The following is a 22,380-nucleotide window of genomic DNA, read 5'->3' as shown; positions in this document are numbered from 1 at the left end:
AACAACTGATTGCAGAGCCATAAAAAAGCACTTCACCAAACACAAGCACAGACACATTTATTCGTGAAAAACACTAGTTGTTGACCAATATCTGTTTTTCAAAGACCAATGCCGATCTAGACGGGCTGATAAAAAAAGTGTACTGTATATTTTACTTAAAATAAAAAAAATAAAACAAAATAAAATAGGATAACGTTTAATTTAAATAAATAGGATAACGTTTTGATTTAAATAAAATTAAAACACTACAATTTTAAGACTGTAAATACATACACAATGTGGAAAAAATAGATTTGCATGTTGCTAAACTAATCTTACAATACCCTAATAAGCAAAAGTATTGACACAGATATAGGTTAAAGGAAGTAAACCTGTCTCAAAATGACCAGATATCATGTAATATATATCATTATATCACTAAAATGCTATAATAATGACAAAATGCATATTTGAGCTCAATGTTAAAGCTTTTTCCAAATATATTTACAGATTTTAAGTTATGTGAACACTTGCGGTCTGAAATACTCCAGAAAAATGTTTGACTGGCTTTTACTTTACGAACATGTAAGCATGCTTTCTATTATACTAAAACCAAAAAGGCACAAAGAAGTCAAACATGTTGAATTTACTTAAAATGATATTTACTTTCCATTTACAGACTATACGCGGCTGTATGTTTGTCACAGTTTGTACAACACTTGCACATTTCTATCAGAAATAAAAACATAAAAGCATTTTAAGCTCTTACTCCCTCTTCCATGCACATCCTATGTCAAAAACGAAATAAGGAAGCCCTTAAAGCAACAAGAGGCCCGTACCTGAAACAAGAGAGCTTCATTTGTATCTCAGCTTGCTGCTTGTTACTTGTGAGAGACTGAGAGTTTATCTGCTCCTCAAGTGTTTAAGACAGTGACAGCCTGCTAAACAAACAGCTTCACACACACACACACACTCACACACACATTTTATTGTCTGTCTCAAGCGTATGAAACGAGTACAGCATGCTTATATGCACACATGTGAACATATACAGTTTACATTCCTTCTATATGAGACTCCCACAGTCTCCATCTCTCCCTCTGGTTGTTTTTTCCCTCTCTGTCATTATATTTTTCATCACCACTGGTTCCCTAATAAACTCCTCCTTGTGTGTAAGTGTGTTTATGTGAGTTGAAGAGAGAGAGAGAGAATGCATGTATTTAAAGGTGATGATTGACAGGTGAGTTGGTCATGAGACAGGATAGAAGCACTTTATGTACTGACATGAAACACTGTATGAAAAAGAGACACAGGCATATTAACAGAATTACTGTAGAACAGGGTCTTATCAGGCTTATTAATAATTTTTTTTCTAAAAGGTCCACTTATTCATGTAAGTTATGCAGAGGTCACACAGATTCGACCGCAATTTAAAAAAGAAGTGACTATGTGTGTTTTTAAAGAAATTGACAACAAAATTTTGGAAGAAATAGTACAGCACTTTAAATCTTCAACCTGCTATCTTGACACACTTCCCACATCCTTTTTCAAAAATGTGCTTAACTGTTTAGAAGCTGATCTCTTAGAAGTGGTGAACGCCTCACTTCTTTCTGGGACTTTTCCAAACTCCCTTAAAACTGCAGTTGTTAAGCCCCTTCTGAAAAAGCGCAATCTTGATAACACCATGTTGAGCAACTATAGACCCATATCAAATCTTCCTTTCATAGGTAAGATTATTGAAAAGGTAGTTTTTAATCAGCTGAACAACTACTTAAACTCAAATGGATACCTGGACAATTTTCAATCTGGTTTCCGAGCACATCACAGCACAGAGACAGCACTCATTAAGATAATAAATGATATTCGCGTCAATTCTGATTCTGGCAAAATATCAGTGCTGGTACTACTAGATCTTAGTGCTGCGTTTGACACTGTCGATCATAACATACTTTTAGAGAGACTGGAAAACTGGGTCGGGCTTTCTGGGATGGCACTCAAATGGTTCAGGTCATACTTAGAAGGGAGAGGTTATTATGGGAGTATAGGAGAGCATAAGTCTAAGTGGACGGCCATGACATGTGGAGTCCCACAAGGCTCAATTCTTGCACCGCTCTTGTTTAACCTGTATATGCTCCCACTAAGTCAGATAATGAGGAAGAACCAAATTACCTATCACAGCTATGCTGATGATACCCAGATTTACCTAGCCTTATCTCCAAATGACTACAGCCCCATTGACTCCCTCTGCCAATGCATTGATGAAGTTAACAGTTGGATGTGCCAGAACTTTCTTCAGTTAAACAAGGAGAAAACTGAAATCATTGCATTTGGAAACAAAGATGAAGTTCTCAAGGTGAATGCATACCTTGACTCTAGGGGTCAAACAACTAAAAATCAAGTCAGAAATCTTGGGGTGATTCTAGAGACAGACCTTAGTTTCAGTAGTCATGTCAAAGCAGTAACTAAATCAGCATACTATCATCTCAAAAACATTGCAAGAATTAGATGTTTTGTTTCCAATCAAGACTTGGAGAAACTTGTTCATGCCTTTATCACCAGCAGGGTGGATTACTGTAATGGTCTCCTCACCGGCCTTCCCAAGAAGACCATTAGACCGCTGCAGCTCATCCAGAACGCTGCTGCCAGGATTCTGACTAGAACCAGAAAATCTGAGCATATCACACCAGTCCTCAGGTCCTTACACTGGCTTCCAGTTACATTTAGGATTGATTTTAAAGTACTTTTACTCGTTTATAAGTCACTCAATGGCCTAGGACCTAAATATATTGCTGATATGCTCACTGAATATAAACCGAACAGACCACTCAGATCATTAGGATCGAGTCAGTTAGAAATACCAAGGGTTCACACAAAACAAGGGGAGTCTGCGTTTAGCTATTATGCGGCCCGCAGTTGGAACCAGCTTCCAGAAGAGATCAGATGTGCTAAAACATTAGCCACATTTAAATCAAGACTTAAAACTCATCTGTTTAACTGTGCATTTGTTGAATGAGCACTGTACTATATGTCCGAACTGACTGCAATAAATTTTATGTATAATCATTTTCTTTAAATTTATTTTAAATCATTTTCTATATCATTTTAAAATTCCTTGTTTTTATTATTTTTATTTCCATGTTTTTATTGATTTTAATGTCTATTTCACTTTCTTTTATGTAAAAGCACTTTGAATTACCACTGTGTATGAAATGTGCTATATAAATAAACTTGCCTTGCCTTGCCTAAGTGTGTTTTTACATTAATAATCATAATTTAATTATTCTATGCTAATTTTCAATTCTTTAATCATTGTGCGAGATTTGTGCTACTCAAAGTCTAAAGATCAGATTAAAATTATTCTGTTCCATAAACTTTAGCCTCTTGTATTCAATGTCTAATGTGAAAAATTTGTGCCAAACTTAGCTTCAATAAATGCACAGAAAATTCTTTCTGACAAGCAAAGTTTTGGGTTCTGAATGTTACTGTATGTTTTCATACAATGAACTCTTGTATTGTGAAACAAAGAATCAAGAAAATTCAAAAACATCATTAGAGTCGCTATGACCCAGAAGCACATTTTGAGTTTTATGCAATGAAATAAAAAAAATGAAAATGTCACCCTACATTTAAATGATTATATCTCAGCCTTTTTTTTTTTACTTTAATGCACTTGAAATGTGTTTTTCTAGGTCAAACCAACTGATGGAATGCGTGATTGTTTCATGATATGACCAAAAAAAAAATAAAGCAACTTGAATATGTGTCCTGTGCAAAAATACATTTTATCATAGTGTCATGTAACTTCATATGAAATAATTCTTATTCTTATTCATGCATACAATTACCTTTCAAAAGTTTGTGGGGGTGGGTAATATTTTTTACTCTTTTTGAAAAGTCTCTTGCTCACCAAGGCTGCATTTATAATCAAAAGCATAGTTTTAAAACGAACGACAACAAAAAAAAAGACAGAAATATTGTGAAATATCATTACAATTAAGTTTATTATTGGAATATATTTTTAAACTTTAAAATGTAATTTATTCCTGTGACTGCAAAGCTGGATTTTCAGCAGCCATTACTGATTATTAACTTTTTTATATTTAATTTTCTATATAAATATAGAAAAAAAAACATACTGACCCCAAACTATTTGAACATCATTGTGCCCCCACTTACTCAGCAAAAACAATGAATCTCGTCCAACTTGACTTTCATCAATCATCTACTCCGGGCCTCATTAAAATACAGTAAAGATATTCAAGAACAACGAGCGTTTTAAAGAAGAGGAGGAAAACACAGGCAGTGATGGACGCCTCTACAGAAGAATGTGGCCCGTTTTTTGATTCCTTCCCCATCCTGAGCACAAATCACACACAAAAACCCTCCCATGATGATTGACAGACAACCACATTAGATTAACATGCCAATCATTCCCTTTATAATTTTTCCCCTTAACTAACAAAACAAATGAAAGGATTGTTCAGGAAAGTGGTTAATGTTGTATGTTGTAACTATTAGCTTTCTGGGAAACCATGAGATGAACATATTAACTAGATGAGGTGAAAAACAAAGACAGGCAAACATCCTGTCAATATGATCTCTGCAATGATTATGACTTCTTTTGTGATAGAGTAAATGACTTTAAGCTGCTCTAAGTGATGTTAACTGCTTTGCTAACGCCACCAGACATGTGACCAGAGAATGACTGAAGCAACCATCTTTGTGTCAATACACACCACTAGGGAGGAGAATTAGAGTTACGACACTGAGATTTCCTGTGTGTTTTAGCAGCCCTGTGTCAACAGCCACTGACATAAATGCTGCAATCTTGTGCTTTGCTTTGTCTGCACTGCTGGTGGGTTAAAGAGGAGGAGGAGATGATCTGAGACGGATCAGACGGAGCGAGCAGGTGTAAAAACAGTCCCAAAGGTGAAGGAGAGAATCTGACGCTGGCCCAGACTGCTGAAATAGCTATCAAATGAACACAAAATATGCAGGGCTAACACATATATTGTTTCAATAGAATAACACTCCACATTTATTTAGGAAGGGTTTAAGCAGTTGATATTGACAGTACAGTGATATGTGTTTAACACAAAAATATCATGCTTTTTTTGCCATTTATATTTTGTATATATTTTGTTAAGACCACAAAAATATATTGGTTTGACCAAAAAAATGTGAATTCATAAATGCAAACAAATCAAAAACAGAAGGAAAGGAAAGTAATATATCATTTACTACAATTCAAAAGTCAGATAAAAAAATCAAAAAAAATCAATAATAATACTTTTGTTCACGAAGGATGCATTAAACTGAAAAAAAGTGTAAAGACTTTTACATTTCAAATAAATCCTGTGCTTTTGAATTTTTTTTTAATTTTGGAATTTATCAAATTATCCTGAAAAACAAAAAAAAGCCATAAAAAAGCAGCACAACTGTTTCAACATTAAAAATAATAAGATATGTGTTTTTTGTTTTTTGGAGCACCAATTCATATTAGAATGATTTCAGAAGGATCATGTGATCCAGGAGTGATGATGCTGAAAATTCAGCTTTGCTCTCACAGGTATAAATTACATTTCAAAATATATCAATATAGAAAAGTTATTTTAAATACAAAAATAAATAGCTTTTACCAAATCTTTTATGAAATAAATGCAGCTTGGGTGAGCATAAGAGACGTCTTTAAAAAACAATGAAAAAAAAAATCTTCCAGCATGACTCAAAGTGCTTGTTAATTTTTTTTCAATTGTTTGTCATTTTAATCAAACTGTAATGAATTGCTCCACCACTTACTTTTGTGGTCAACTTTAATAAGCCTTTTATGTCATGCCCATTCTTTTTATTTTTATTTTTTACAGTTTAATTCCGTGTTTCTCCTGAAAATATAATGCATTTTGGATGTAAACTGGGCTGTGTACCACATTTCATGCTGAACACTCAAAACTGTTCCATAAAAGTTAGCATGTGCTAGCTGCATCAATATTATGATTCTCCAAAGCTATTGTGACAAACTCATTCAGATTCTACTCCTCGGTTTTACAATACGAGCCAAAACCACTCCATTGATTAGCTTAATGTGTTTACATATTTACCCATCTGAATGCTGAGGTTAAGTATCAGGTCAGCAATTAGCGGTCACAGTGATATTACTCTGCCCAATGGATCTTTATGCTAATCAACACAAGCACTTGTATGTCCAGCATAAACTGTTGCTAGAGGCCCATTCACAGAGCGATTGTGCAATTCCCGCTCTTGATAAAAACACACAATGATGATATTTGCATAATGGCTTTGCTTGCACCTGCTTTCAGCAGTGCTTTGATTCCTAGCTAAAAACACAAACAAACACACACACGTTGGAATTTAAAGAGCTTCAGAGTGACACACATACAGGAAAACTGCATAAATGCAGAATGCCTGCTGAGATGTACAAATAGACGTTCATATGCACACGTTCGTACAGTCACCACCGGCTGAGTTATAGAAGACAAATGAATTCAAAAGACCTGAGCATTCATGCAGCTACAGAACAAGAGAAAACTGTGAGCGAAGAAAAGGGAAAGAAAATGGGAACACAAAAGCTGTGTGTGTCTAAAAGTAGTAAATTATGGTGCAATTTGCTGCTAAGGGGACGGAGTTAATTGATGGAGCCAGAGAAAGAGGAAGTCAGTGAGAGATAGCAATGAGAGAGACGGGTAAGAGAGTTCAGCTCCGGTGGTTGGACAATCAGACCCCTGCCACTCAACTTAACCCCAAACCCATAATCTACCTCTCATATCTGAGAAGAGCAGCTTAGTTATGCTGTTGTCACGGATCTGCCTGCTTTTCACCAGTCACGTCACTCACGCACCTGTTTCTACCTGCCACTGATCACGCTCACCTGCTCCTCATCAAGTCACTCGTTACCTCCTCCTATAAAGACACACACCGCCAAACACTAGACGCCCAGTCTCGTTAATCCGAAGAGGACTGCTAGCGCTACCCCAAGCCTAGTTCTACTACCTTTCTGACAAACCTACCTGATAACCCTCTTACCTCTTGTGTATCTGCTCCTAGGATCCCTCGTCTGTCTGCTCCAGGAAAACCCTCCAGTCTGCTCCTCGACAGCGGTGTGTGTCTCCTCTGTTCTGTCCTCCAGTCCCGTGTCACCTGCAAGATAAGATCCCAAGTCAAGCTCCAGCGAATACACCAAAGATTCCAAGTCCGATACTCACCACTACTGCTTCTCTGCTGGTCAAATAAACTTACCCATTACCATCTGTCTGTCTCCGGGCCTCTTCTGTAACAGAAGACCGGACCATCACCGACGATCAGCAGTTTAGAGGACCAGACCCACTCCGTAACATGGACTGCATTTTCCTGCCCCCTGAAGATGAACTCCTTCAGACGTCTCAGGATGGCCGCCCCATAGAGGAGTATGTGGAGGATTTCCTCGAGCTCGCCCACTGCGTGCCGTGGACGGATGGGACATTGAAGGTCGTCTTCTGGGGTGGTCTGGATAAACACCTGTCCCGCCGAGCGCCACCTATCACCACCCCGGGCTCCTTCCAGGAATACCTGAATTATGTTTTTTACCTCCAGATCAGTCCCAAGTAACCTTCCTATCGGAGCACCCCCTAGTGCCCGCTCCTCTGATGTGGATCCCGGAGGGAAGCTCCACCAGGGAAATTTTGGGGGGGGGGGCATAGGGTCACTGCCTGTGTGGCCGGGCCGGAGGCCAAGGCCACTGGACCCCTTTACCCGCCTTGGCTGCCCGAAAGGATAAAGCCATGGCCCTCCGAGCCCCCAGTCCCGCCATGGCCTCTCGAGTCTCCAGTCCCGCCATGGCCTTTCGAGTCTCCAGTCCCGCCATGGCCTCTCGAGTCTCCAGTCCCGCCATGGCCTCTCGAGTCTCCAGTTCCGCCATGGCCTCTCGAGTCTCCAGTTCCGCCATGGCCTCTCGAGTCTCCAGTCCCGATATGGTCTCTCGAGTCTCCTGATCTGCTAGGGCCATCTAAGCTCCCTGATCCACCAGGGACATCTAAGCTTCTTTACCCGCCATGGCCGTCCGAGCTCCCCGATCCACCGTGGCTGTCCAAGCTGCCCGAACTACCATGCCTCCCCGAATCTCCCTATCCACCACGGCTCCCCGAGTCGTCCGATCCGCCAGGGCTCCCCGAGTCGCCCGATCCGCCGTGGCCGCCCAAGCTCCCCGATCCGCTAAGGCCGTCCGAGCTCCCCGAACCGCCATGGCTCCCCGAATCTCCCGATCCGCCACGACTCCCCGAGTCGCCCGATCTGCCTTGGCTCCTTGAGTCTCCTGATTCACCGTGGCCTCCCGAGTCTCCTGGTCCACCATGGCCTGTCGAGTCTCCTGTCCCGCCACGGCTCCCCGAGTCTCCTGATCCGCCATGGCCATCTAAGCTCTCTGATCCGCCATGGCCATCTAAGCTCTCTGATTCGCCATGGCCATCCAAGCTCTCTGATCCGCCATGGCCATCCGAGTTCTCTGATCCACCATGGCCATCCAAGCTCCCTGACCCGCCATGGCTCCCCGAGTCACCTCTTCCGCCATGGCTCCCCGAGTCCCTGGATCCGCCCTGGAGGCTTCCCTTGTGTCCCTGCCCTACACCAACCTCCAGGGCGCACACACCCCCTCCCCTATGTAATTATTACGGTGCGGGACGCACCTTCCGGGAGGGGGAGGTAATGTCACGGATCTGCCTGCTTTTCACCAGTCAGGTCACTCACGCACCTGTTTCTACCTGCCGCTGATCACGCTCACCTGCTCCTCAAGTCACTCGTTACCTCCTCCTATAAAGACACACACCGCCAAACACTAGACGTCCGGTCTCGTTAATCCGAAGAGGACTGCTAGCGCTACCCCAAGCCTAGTTCTACTACCTTTCTGACAAACCTACCTGATAACCCTCTTACCTCTTGTGTATCTGCTCCTAGGATCCCTCGTCTGTCTGCTCCAGGAAAACCCTCCAGTCTGCTCCTCGACAGCGGTGTGTGTCTCCTCTGTTCTGTCCTCCAGTCCCGTGTCACCTGCAAGATAAGATCCCAAGTCAAGCTCCAGCGAATACAACAAAGATTCCAAGTCCGATACTCACCACTACTGCTTCTCTGCTGGTCAAATAAACTTACCCATTACCATCTGTCTGTCTCCGGGTCTCTTCTGTAACAGCTGTTTACCAGCAAAACTGTCTGTGTGAAGCTGGTCAAAGCATTAGGGCTGGGAAACATGAACAAGTTCTTCATTTGAACAGTTTCATTTTATAAAGTAAAGTATCGGGATCAAATGATCTTCACAATATTTGGTTTTATTAATGCACTATTTTGCTGACTATTCAAATCCAAAACATGCAGTGCGACCAATGAAGCCCAATTCCTGAATGAATGACTCTTATGAATTGGATATTGTGAATCAAAACACTTGAATCAGAGAGGTTAATCTGACTCACTTATTGAACCGCAAGTCGTTATTTTATTATACAATAATTAAAGTTTCACATTACGTTATTGCAATCAGTGGGAATATTTTTTAGAAGATAAACTAATAAATTAATTAAAAATGTTACAATATTTTTGTTTGTTTAGTATAATATATAGTTATGGGATGCCACATCTAAAAAGCATGAGAAAAGTCATTACAAAAATCTGTGTAAACACTCCTCTTACAAAAATATTATGATTTTATACTACCATTAAGATATTTATTTGTTTATTTGTTTGGGGTAGAAATTAATCATTTTAATACAATTTATACTTAAACTGATTAAAAGCAACAGTGAAGAAATTAACGTTACAAAAGATTTCTATTCTGGTCGGTAAGCAAGTAAATAAATTAATAACTATCATGGGTTCCACAAAAATATTAAGAAGCAACATTGATATTAATAAGAAATGTTTCTTGAGCATCAAATCAGCACATTAGAATGATTTCTGAAATTCAGCTTTGCTATCACAAGAGAAAACAGTTATTTTAAAATTGCAATAAAAGTTTGCAATATTACAGTTTTTACTGTATTTTAATAAGTGTAGCCTTGGTTAACTGCAGCAGCACTATCTTTCTACTCAAGCTATAGTTGGCCAAAAAACGCAGCACACCAGCCTCCAAACCCAACATTCGCTGGTTTTTAGCTGGGTTTCATCACTGTCAAAACAAGAGCAATGCCTCAACGTACCACCATTACAATCAAAACCTCCAATAACAACAAAACGCACGAATAGACCTCAAGACCTTTGAAAATGACTCCTTTGTTGCATCCAATCAGGCTTGACAACCGCCTTTGTAATCGAGACAAGTCAAAACCAACCGCTGCCCCTGGTTCATGTGTGATACGACCGTCAGCGATACTCAGACTTCTAAGGTTTGTTTTGCTTAGCTTTGGCTTGGCTAAAATAGCTCTTTATGTCTGTAATCTGGGTTGTGCTTCCTCCAAACCTACACATTTACTGATGGTTTTGAGAATTTTTTAAAGTTTCAGCCAAACTACCCCCCTTAAACCAGATGATTTTAAGGAGAGACCGCAAGAGAAGCAAAAATAACAGTATCAAAGTGCCTGCTGGCAACATCAGTGAGAGTCTAATGTATTACACTCTCAGAAAAAAAGGTACAAAGCAGTCACTGGGGCGGTATCCTAAGGTAAAAAAGCTAAAAGGTACATCTTTGTACCTTATTTATGGCACATATATGAATAACTTAAAGGTACATACAAGAACTTGCATATTAGTACCTAATGTTTCCCTGGACAAATCTAACAATGTCTTTTAATGCACAAACGTGCATTAAAGTCATTATAAAATTACACTGGCAGTAAAAACACAACCAGAAGGCAATAAAACAAGTTCTTACCATCTGAGAACGACTCTTGGGGGATCCATTAATGTCCTCAATCTTCTCATTTGCTGTGGTTTCCAAAAAGAGAGAGAAATACAGACAAATTAATTGCTAAAAAAAGAAAACAAGTGACAGATTTTCTTAATTGTAAGCCTCAAGTGCAGTATGTGCTTTCTGCATCTGTGCCGGACAGATTTTTGACCCCTAATGTGGAAGCTAAATCCAGTTTGAGCAACTGTGTGGCAGGGCCTGCTGGGATGCGACTGCTTTGGGGCTTTCCTGAGGGTGACTACTCTCCACCCTGCATCCCGGCGGACCCGGCCCACCCCCACCCCACGGCAGCTGAAACAGGGCCGTTCACTTACAGCTGACAAGTGCACACACGGCTACAATGACAGCTACATGCCTGCAGGAATCACTTTACCTCCTGCGCTGTGGGAAAAATGTGTCAGGAATGTGTAAGATGTCAGGTGAGTAAGCATGGAGGACAGACACATCTGAGACGGGCTGTCTCAACGGAGGGGCTCTCGGACTACCAGAGGACCATCTGGGTGGCCATGTCTTCTAAATAATTTGTGATTTAATTATTACTTTATAATGTTATTTCAAATGGAAGCCTGTTTCAACCGTTGCAACCTTTTATCTCACAGTTCTGAGTTTATTTGACAATTCAGACATGTTTCTCTAAATTCTGAAAGTCACAAGAAGGGATACTAAACTTGCAATTCTAAAGAGAAAAAAGTTAGAATTGTGAGATAAAAATACACAAGTACCTTTTTTATTATTCTGTGGAGGAAAAAAAGCAGAATTTCAAGGAAAGGAAGATAAAAAGTCATAAGAATAAATATTAATATTTTTTATTCCATGGAAGAAACAAGCTTCCATTACTGAATTATTGTTTTCAAGATATATTCAATAATTAAGCCACAAATAAGAATGCATTAATTGCACTGCATTAGACATGAAACATTATCAAAGTGGTATCTGCAAACAAATTCTAGACCTCAGAATTAAATTCTAGAATTTTTTTAAACATTTGAGATGTTATTTACCAAGTTACAATTTACCACGTAATTTATCACTTAATCATTATTTTTTTGAGTACAAAGGTCACTTTTTGGGGCCCCTGTATGTGATGTCTTATTGTCACCAATTCAAGCATTTTCTTATTTCAAAATTTACTTTCAAAACTTTAGGGCAAAAGCCATCAGCTCTCACTACCATAAATAACTAAATATGAGAAGTATGTCACTGGTTGCATGCAGCATTTGTGTCTGTCAGACAGGGCAGGTCGGATTTCAGCTTCAACTGGTCAGTGTGTGATTCCCTTGAGATGCAGAAAACACAGGAGGGCAAAGTGGGATGACAACAGTAATGAGTCATTTAACACCACTTCACCCCAGAACTCTGTAGTCTGTACAGTGCTTTCTCTAAGAGGACCGAGGTAATGCAAAACTCTATTTTTGTATGGCCATGGGAAGAGCTGCTGACAGGGATCGTTACCAATCCTTCCCACTATCCTTCAAACACTACCCATTTGTCAGCAAGACGTTTTAATAATTTAATTAAGTATAATCATTTAACGCATTTTAATAAGTACGGGTGAGAATAAGTATGTTGTTGTTTTATTTTCACATGTGTTAGCCTGTACTGAATGAACATTATTTCACCCATATTTTGACATTTTATTGTCACAAAAGTTATTAGAAACAGTTTATTTGCATCTAATATGCTTTCTGTGTATATAAAATCGCTTTTGTAAATTTAAATTGATGAATTTGACACTAAAATGGGTCGACCCATGTACACCTTGCACAGAAAACCTTCAATCGACTCTTTTTGTCTGTTTTGGAAAGAGTGAATCGCTCACCGATAACCTGGATGATCTCAGCCAGCAGCACACCGTCGCTCACATCCTGCTGCAGGTCTTTAATCAGTCGCTTGTGTCCTGATTTGGCCAAGTAGTGATTCGCCCAGTCTGTGTAGATCTGTCAACACGAAAGGAGAAAAGTTTGCTTAGAAATCCATCCATCAAAAAAGTTTCACACAACTAGGATTCGCAACTGCGCGAGGACTGAGCGCCACGTCTCTCACGCTCTATTCAAATCCACTCCATTGTGCCTAATTCAAGTTATTCAGCACCAATAATGCTCAAATTCTCCCGTCTGACATCACAGAAAAGCCCCTTCACTGGGGCAGGAGGAGGGAGACCCCGAGGGAGCTTAAATTAAACCTCTGAATGGGTTTGAAAGGAGTCATGTGTCGTTTGCTGTTTGGAGCAGGTCTGTCCAAAAACATTCCCGCGTTCCCTTACAAGTAAAGAAAAGCGGGAAACAAGCAGTGCAACAAGCATTAAAAACCACGGAGATGCCAAAACCGCCACGTTATTTTTGAAAATAAAGCTTACATAAAACATATCTTTAACTGAATTATTTGCATATCTTTAAACATATCTTTAAATCAATCATTGGTACAATCCTCCCCAGTCTCCAAGAACTGTACTCATCCAGAGTGAGCAAAAGGGCTGGTAAAATCACTGTGGACCCCTCACACCCAGCACACTCCCTCTTTGAACTGTTACTTTGAACTGCTACAGAGCTCTGAGCACCAGAACAGCCAGGCACAGGGACAGTTTCTTCCCTCAGGCAATCCATCTCATGAACATTTGAACTCTTAACAATAAACATTAAACACACAACACTATCATACTTTTTATTTTTTTATTTAACACATACTTATTACATTTCAAATTTGCTCCTAACATACCTGTACATACTGAATTGTCTATTTTGTATATTATGTTTGTGCTATTTTGCATATTGTCCATTTTGTATATTTGTACATTATTTTTTTATTATCTGTGTCCTGTTGCTGTCATTCTGTCCACATTCCTCATATGTGCAAACATACCTGGCAATAAAGCTGATTCTGATGCATTTATGTACATTTAGGCTATTAACAAAAATATGATCTTTTTTTATGATGAGGTTTTTTTATACATGTAGCTATTATTTTGTAGTTTTTATTACATATACCAGGATATTCTTCAAACTTACATGTAAATACCATGGTATTTTCCCATTTGACTTTAATATCACAATTTGAAATAAAATTGCCTATAAACCACAATTTTTTTTTTTTTTTGTGCGTGTGTGTTTTGTAGGCATAATCAAAGGCCAGGCAGTAGTCAAATGCATTCTCACAACGGGGGTTGAAGAGCTTGTGTTGTGTGTTTGATGAGTAAATAAAGCCTGAGTGTATTATTGCAGTGTTACTCATGTGAGGAATCAGTTTTCTCGATGGGAAAAACAGGTGCACCCTGAGTCCCTGTGCCATCAATATAAACACACGCTCTCCCTCGATCGCTCTCGCTGGAGTCATCTAGACTTAAAACAGCACACAAAGCCCATATAATTATGGAGAGCAATGACTGAAGTCAGTGGAGAAATGTACAAATCCAGCTCATGCTTTGAAGGTTTGTGGGTCAGATGAGTCAGATGTAATTAAAGGTGAGGTGAAGACGGTGAAGTGAAGGTAAGGGCAAGCATGCCTTCAAGCAACAAAAGATCGAAGAAACGCTGAGGAAATTACAGATGACACTTGTCTGTCAGACTGAACTTGCCACCACCATGTAAACAGTAAAATAGCAATTAATGTCATAAGAAATTTTGGTCAAGGTACAAATTGAGGACATGTATTGCATTCAGTTGATCTGCCTTTCAAACAACCATATCAGCATTTGAAACAATGCTTTAAAGATGCAGTAAGAATGCTTTTTTTAAATGCTTTATTTTGGACTGGCTGATACAGTTTTGGCATGCATGGAATTATGCTAAAACAGTGTTTAAAAGGTACAGTAAAAAGTATTTAGTACTTAACTATTAAACAGCTTTTCTTGGCTACTGATATGACTTGAATATGCATCATGATTTTTTATATATTTGTTGAAAGTACTATGCATTTTCTTTGTGAAAGGTAATGAACTGAATACTTTCATTCAGCAAGGATGCATTAAATTGATCAAAAGTGACAGTAAAGACGATTATAGTGTTACAAAATATTTCTAGTGCTGTTAAGTTTCTATTTATGAATCAGTCTTGAAAAAAGTATCACAAGTAGGTTTCTTGAGCAGTAAATCAGCATATTAGAATGATTTCTGAAGGATCATGTGACAATGAAGACTGAAGTAATGATGCTGTAAATTTAGCTTTGCATAACAGGAATAAATTAGCTACATTAAAACAAATAAATAAATAAATAAATATATATATATATATATATATATATATATATATATATATATATATATATATATATATTGTGGCGGGAGGAGCCAACGACAGACACAGTGGGCGTGGCGTCAAGCCTCGGAGAGGTTTTTATTAAACAATATTTAAAATAAAGTGTCCAAAGGGGGAAAAGTGTCCAAAATAAACAGGGATCTGGTGTCCTCGTTGTGCTGCGGGGCTCGTGAAGGAGGGCAGTGTTCAGGGGGGAAGGGTCCAGGTAAGGGGCGGAGTCCGGCGGCCGCACGCGCTCCCGTCTGGAGATCCCGGGGCGCGGGTGACGGCGGCTTCTGTGGCGGCTTCGTCCAACTCCTTCATCCCCGGGTGCTCGACGGGATTCCACGGCCCGGCGTCCTTGCCCGACGGCCGTATCGCGGGTGCAGTGTCGGCCGGACTGCGGGTCCGGCCGCTCGCGTCTCTGACGGCGGCAGGTAGTTCCCTCTACGCTCCCTTTCCTGGACCCACGAGGACACCAGCGTGCATGCACGGGGAAGAGACCGGTCTCTCGAGGAGAGGCGCGCTCGGCGTTTAAACGGCGGCGGTGATGAGGCTCCATTCACGTCAGGTGCGCCTCATCACACGCCGCCAGCCCTGCGTGTTCAGCGCCCCTCCTCTCTCACACACCCACTCCCGTCGGGAGCCTGGTGAAGGGCGGCGAATACGGGACGGGGTGGTGATGATGGACAGGGGGGAGGCAGCCGACTCGTCACATTCCCCCCCCCAAGCGACATCCCCGTCCGAGGGTCGCCGCCCACGCAGGAGTGCTACCTTCCTCAACCAGGCTCCAGCGGTCGGAGTGGGCGGGGCAGGGATTCCTCTCCGGGCAACGCTCCCTCTCGCACCGCGCCGGAGCCGGGACAGAGAAAGCGGGTTTTAGTTGACAGCCTCAACCAACCACGGGGTAATGATGACAAATAGACAGAATGTCACTTACCCCATTGGTGGCTGGGAGGCTGTCCCCGTCCTTCCTCCGTCCCCGTGCGGGTTCCACGGCTTTTTGCGAGCGAGAGGGGATGACGTCATCAGATGTTGCCCAACTGCGCTGTCTAGGCTCCGCCTGCCCGCATTCTCCACCACTGTGGCGGGAGGAGCCAACGACAGACACAGTGGGCGTGGCGTCAAGCCTCGGAGAGGTTTTTATTAAACAATATTTAAAATAAAGTGTCCAAAGGGGGAAAAGTGTCCAAAATAAACAGGGATCTGGTGTCCTCGTTGTGCTGCGGGGCTCGTGAAGGAGGGCAGTGTTCAGGGGGGAAGGGTCCAGGTAAGGGGCGGAGTCCGGCGGCCGCACGCGCTCCCGTCTGGAGATCCCGGGGCGCGGGTGACGGCGGCTTCTGTGGCGGCTTCGTCCAACTCCTTCATCCCCGGGTGCTCGACGGGATTCCACGGCCCGGCGTCCTTGCCCGACGGCCGTATCGCGGGTGCAGTGTCGGCCGGACTGCGGGTCCGGCCGCTCGCGTCTCTGACGGCGGCAGGTAGTTCCCTCTACGCTCCCTTTCCTGGACCCACGAGGACACCAGCGTGCATGCACGGGGAAGAGACCGGTCTCTCGAGGAGAGGCGCGCTCGGCGTTTAAACGGCGGCGGTGATGAGGCTCCATTCACGTCAGGTGCGCCTCATCACACGCCGCCAGCCCTGCGTGTTCAGCGCCCCTCCTCTCTCACACACCCACTCCCGTCGGGAGCCTGGTGAAGGGCGGCGAATACGGGACGGGGTGGTGATGATGGACAGGGGGGAGGCAGCCGACTCGTCACAATATATATATATATATAAAGTTATTTTAAATTGTATTTTTTTTTAACAATACTCCTGTTTTACTGTATTTTTACCGTATCAAATAAATGCAGCCTATGTGAACATAAGAGACTTCTTTCAAAAAATCTTACCGACCCTAAACTTTTGAACAGTATTGTATTTGTTTAAAGTACTATGTATTTCTTTATGTGTAAAGTAAGTAAATGAATGTCTAAATGATTGAATGGCTAAATGAATTTTAGAAATGAATGTCTAAAACTGATTTATCTGTATGAAAGCAGTGTTCATATACATCCTCCATTGGGACATTTTCCTTTAAAGCAAAAAACACTTGATTGCTCACAAGCATCCATATACACGCCATCTGAATCAGCACTTACTGTATGATGAGTTATGCTGTGAAATACACTGACCTTTATATTCTGAGGCATGATGCTTCAGTCCCACTGCTGTAAGAATATTGTGACAATCCCTCATCTCTCACACACACAAAAGCAGCACTTAGAAATCCACCCCCATACAAATCCTGCTTTGTTGCGTGGATGTCAAACCAGCTAGTATTTCTGAACTCTTCTGAGCTTGTGGTTTGACCCGAGCATGAGCTGTTCTCTGAGTTCACACATGCCTTTAGGGGCGATTTGTCACTGAACAACTCTGGAGAACTGAACAGGTGGCTCTTGCACGCATTTGCTGATGAGTGCGTTTAACTAAAGTAAGATGGGGAATATCAAACGGCAGTTCCTGAGTGTGGTAACTTTCAACAATTTAGCAACAGCTGTCACTTGGACACATCTTTAAGCTCAAAGCGGGGAGGTACAACACTGTTCAACTACAAAGGCTCTCATGTCAAACACTAATCACAGGGCTGTTCGTGTTAGTCACAGACACAGAATTATTCCCACAGGCAGAAGCTACAGAACTTCCATTCAGGTTCACAAGAGAGGTTTTAAATAATACAGTACTTTAATTACAAAAGATAATTTACTGAGGTGAATGTGAGGTCAGATAACTGCCCGGCTAACAGCTTAGACAAGCATGCATTTCCATGCTTATTTAGGCTGGTTTGTGGACTTTAACTTGTGGACTAACATACACTAGCCTACTGTAAGTAAGATAGATTTTTTAAGAAATTTATACATTTTAAGCAAGAACAACATTTAAGAGATTGTTCAACAAAAATGACAATTCTGTCATCATTTACTCACACTCAAGTTGTAGATGATAGATAGTGTGACAAGTCGGCTGCCTCCCCCCTTATTATCATCACCACCCCGTCCCGTATTCGCCGCCCTTCACCAGGCTCCCGACGGGAGTGGGTGTGTGAGAGAGGAGGGGCGCTGAAACAGCCAGGGCCGGCGGCGTGTGATGAGGCGCACCTGATGTGAATAGAGCCTCATCACCGCCGCTGTTTAAATGCAGAGCGCGCCTCTCCTCGGGAGACCGGTCTCTTCCCCGTGCATGCACGCTGCTGTCCTCGTGGGTCCAGGAAGGGAGCGTCGAGAAGGGAGACTGCCGCACCCGTGACGGCTGACGGGCCAGGACGCCGGGCCGTTTAATCCCCCAGAAGTGCCGAGGGCCAAGTACCGGTTCCGAGAGGGGAGCGCGTGCGGCCACCGGACTCCGCACCTTCCCTGGACCCTTCCCTCCTGAACACTGCCCTCCTTCACGAGCCCCGCAGCACGTCGAGGACACCAGACCCCCTGTTTATTTTGGACACTATATTTGATTATTTTGTTTAATAAAAACCTCTCAGAGGCCTGACGCCACACCCACTGTGTCTGTCGTTTGCTCCTCCCGCCACAATAGATAGACCTGTATGAAGGTGCAATCTCTATAGTCATAAACATAAAGCTATAATCTTAACCTCAATCAACTAACAAACATCTTAAAAGAGCTTCAGCTCAGCTTGCGGTAAATAGCGCTGTAAGTCTGGACCGTATCTATACCTGCTGCATAAGACTAAATATAACCTCCCGCTGCTTGCCTACAGATAACAGCAGGAATAGCCTTCTCGCCACAGCAGAGAGGTCTTACTGATTTGTAGTGATCGCAGGATGACCTGCTGCGGCGTCTCTCTGGGATGTACATCCTCACGTTCAGAGCCATTCTGCTCTTACAAGTAAAGAGAGCTTATAAACACTGAAGTCCAGAGGACGGCCTGCCACATTCACGCCTGTAATCAAGTCAGCGGTGTGGGGGGATAATTTTAGCAGCGAAATGCATTCTGGAGCATCGCTGAGAAACCTTTGCTTAAGATATACCTCTCTCTATGTGTCACGCTTAGTGTCAAATGCCGAGACCCAGACATATCAGATTATGACTGCTTTACCTACCAAAAAAAAAAAAAAAAAAATACACTAAAGCATTGATTTGAATTTAATTTAATTTAATTTGAATCATAATTTGCAAATAATCCTAAAAGTTACTAATTGATTAAAAAAGAATACTGTAAAGGAATCCTATTGGAATTATATTTATTAAATTATATTAGATTTAATTTGAATAATAACTTGCAAATAATCCTAAAAGATACTAATGGAATAAAAAAAAAATACTGCTAAGGATTCCTATTGGAATTATAATATATTGGAATTATATTTAAATAATTATAATAATTCAAAAAAAGAGAGTACAGAATTACTGTTGAAATAGTACTATATTACGTTAAATTTAGTCTGAATCATAATTTGCAAATAATCCTAAATAATTCTAATAAAAAATACTGTTAAACATTCATATTGGAATTATTATATTGAAATTATATTATAATTATTACAATAATAATTTGTAGCCAATATTTTAAATATGATTCTACAGAGTAATTCTCGATAAAATACTCAAATAATCATAATTAAATAAGTAATAATTAGTCAGAATTTCAGTGTATATATAATTAGTACTTTAGTTTCAGTTTATTTAGTAGAACCATATTTAATTTTAATGGGATTCTTAGAATTCTTTATGATTGGTTCAAAAATTAATAATTTTTTAATAAAATATAATTGTAATATATCTGAACTCCAATAGGAATCCTGTAGATTAACTAAGGATCTGTTCAACTCACGATTGCAATTGACTTTCATTTCCTAACTCTTTCTTTCTTTCTCTCTTAATTTCCTTAGTTTCTAACAAATCTTTCCCATTTCCTTTCATCTGAACAACGATGTCTTCAGTCTGACGATCTAATGACTGACCCAAATAACAACAAGTGCAAACTTTTATGTAACAGATTAATGCTTCTTTTCCTGCCTCATTCACTAAACACATCTAGCTGGTGTTCCCTAAAGGTTTACTGTTGAGCTTTAAAACGGTCTTTTTTTCACACAAACATGCAGAATGTATATGTACACATACTTATGCAAACAAACACGCACATGTACAGAGAGGAGCAGAGTATGTGGGAGGTCTGACAGCTACTCGAGAGGTGCTGACAACAACCAAGAATGCGTGTCAGGGTGGTGAGAAGGGTGACGGACGCTCCACAAACCCCCTCTGCACCTCTCCATCCCCCTTTAACTTAAGCTCACACTCGAAACTAAACATGTTCTGCAAGTTTCAAAAGCAAAGATCAAGGCCATTGCACTAGATCATACAAGACCCTCGAGTCAAGACCTAGCAAGTTTACTCACACACATAAAACTGTATGTTGAACAGAAGCACATGCACAAATGGCGGTCTTCATCTTAGGAACAGTATTGGGTATATTTGTTTTTTTATGAAATCACTTTCACCCTATTAAAATATGAAGTTAAGAAAGGTCTTCTCTCATGCCATCTGTGTTGTGTCAGTCTGGTTCTGATCTGGTGCAGCAGTGGTGTAAAGTGAGTAATTCTCCTCTGGAGTGTCTAGATTAGAGCTGTAATCTAATAATGCACACAGCACAGATGCCTCATTTATTTATGCCCCTCTGTTCTTAACCGCCCTACAAATTCAATTTCAAAAGCAAATGTATTCTTTCCTTCAGCTAAGCTTTCCGGGTCACTCCAACTTGACCTTAATGTTCATTATCTCGCAGTCAAGAGGGTCCATTCGCTGGACTTGGTATTTCATCAGAACTCTCTATCTGTATATCCTAGATCTTTTCTTCAATCCATCCATAAAATGACATACACACAACTATTCAAAAGTTTGGTGCCAGTAATTTGTTTTAAAGAAATTATACTTTTACTCAGCAAGGATGCATTAAAATGATTAAAAGTGACAGTAAAGACTTACATTGTTTAAATAAATGCTGTACTTTTGCACTTTTTATACATCAAAGAATCTATCAAAGAAAAATGTATCACGGTTTCTGCAACATTAATAATCATCACAACTGTTTTCGATATTGATAATAATGTTAAATGTTTCTTGAGCAGCAAATCAGCATATTAGTATGATTTCTGAAGGATCATGTGACACTGAAATTCAGCTTTGCGCTCACAAGAATAAATTGCATTTTAATACATATTCAAATAGAAAACAGTTATTTTAAATTGTAAAAATATTTCAAAATATTCCTGTTTTTACTGTATTTTTAATTAAATAAATGCAGCCTCGGTGAGCAGAAGACACTTCTTTAAAATCTTACCAACTTTTAAACATTTTGGTCAGACCACAAGCAAGATAAAGTTATTTCTCACTTTTACTAAAATACATGTAATAATTCAAGATATGCAGTATGGGGAAAAAATGAACTGCTTTCCTGAGAGCGGTGCAGTGAACGTCTAGCTGATGAGGGTGAGGTGTGGTGGATGCAGTGAAAGTGAATGAGCAGTGATTGATTCTGGAGGTCAAGCATTATAACGAGGGGAGTCAAGTCGAGGTGAGGAGTGAATCAATGACATCGTCATGGTAACAGAGAGCGCCCTCTTTCATTTGGCTTATATACATGCATCAAGCATTTGATGTGTAACAATGATACATCATTTGAAGTGGAAATGCTTGCATAAATGAAAATACAAATTGTCTAAATAGGTCCTTGTCAGTTCTCAACTGTACTGCACATTAAAGTGTCATCCATGTCTAATCAACCAAATCTCAGAAAAATGTTTGATTTTGATTTAAAATGTTTGATTTTGTTAATATTTTCTTTTCTAAACAATGACACAAATAGCAATGAAAGCATCATAGTAAATGCCGGGTATGAGTAGTCCACTCTCTGGAGCCAAATTACAGGAGAGAGAGCATCATTCGTTTATTTTTACACATAGATTGTCTATTAGTAAATCTGTTAACAGTTCAAAAATAGGAAACAAAAAACACTTTGTGTTATTAGTTAATAAAAAAAAGAGTAGCTTCCCCAACACTGGATGATTTTATATTATATTTGATGCCTAGTGTTAACTGTGTATTGTCACACAATGTTGTTATTGTGTGTCTAATGTGTGTAACCACTTAGGAACAAACCAATGTTAGTCATTATCCAGAACTAGGACAGTCATTGTAACTGGGGTGAACAGATCTATTACCCAAGACAGACAGAAAACAGCTCAGGAGAGATGCTCTATGGGAAATGAATATCCACCTCTTTGCTTTTGTCCTGCTTAT

At 40.5% G+C, this 22,380-nt stretch overlaps 1 protein-coding gene across 1 annotated transcript in view; it reads right to left on the bottom strand.

Moving 5' to 3' along the window:
• The window catches only part of LOC306875305 (neuron navigator 2-like), a gene marked incomplete at its 5' end in the record, with an annotated part of 89,628 nt that extends 70,671 nt beyond the window's left edge, over positions 1–18,957 (bottom strand). Inside the window, 3 exons of the mRNA XM_079425773.1 lie at positions 10,826–10,878; positions 12,681–12,798; positions 18,886–18,957. Of these exons, the coding sequence (XP_079281899.1) occupies positions 10,826–10,878; positions 12,681–12,798; positions 18,886–18,957 (243 nt within the window). The remainder of the gene's footprint in view (positions 1–10,825; positions 10,879–12,680; positions 12,799–18,885) is intronic.
• Positions 18,958–22,380: the final 3,423 nt, after the last annotated feature.

Source organism: Barbus barbus, assembly GCF_936440315.1.
Source record: "Barbus barbus genome assembly, chromosome: 1".
NCBI lineage: Eukaryota > Metazoa > Chordata > Actinopteri > Cypriniformes > Cyprinidae > Barbus > Barbus barbus.
The sequence above is the reverse complement of the archived record's forward strand: the minus strand, read 5'-3'. Positions and strand labels throughout refer to the sequence as shown.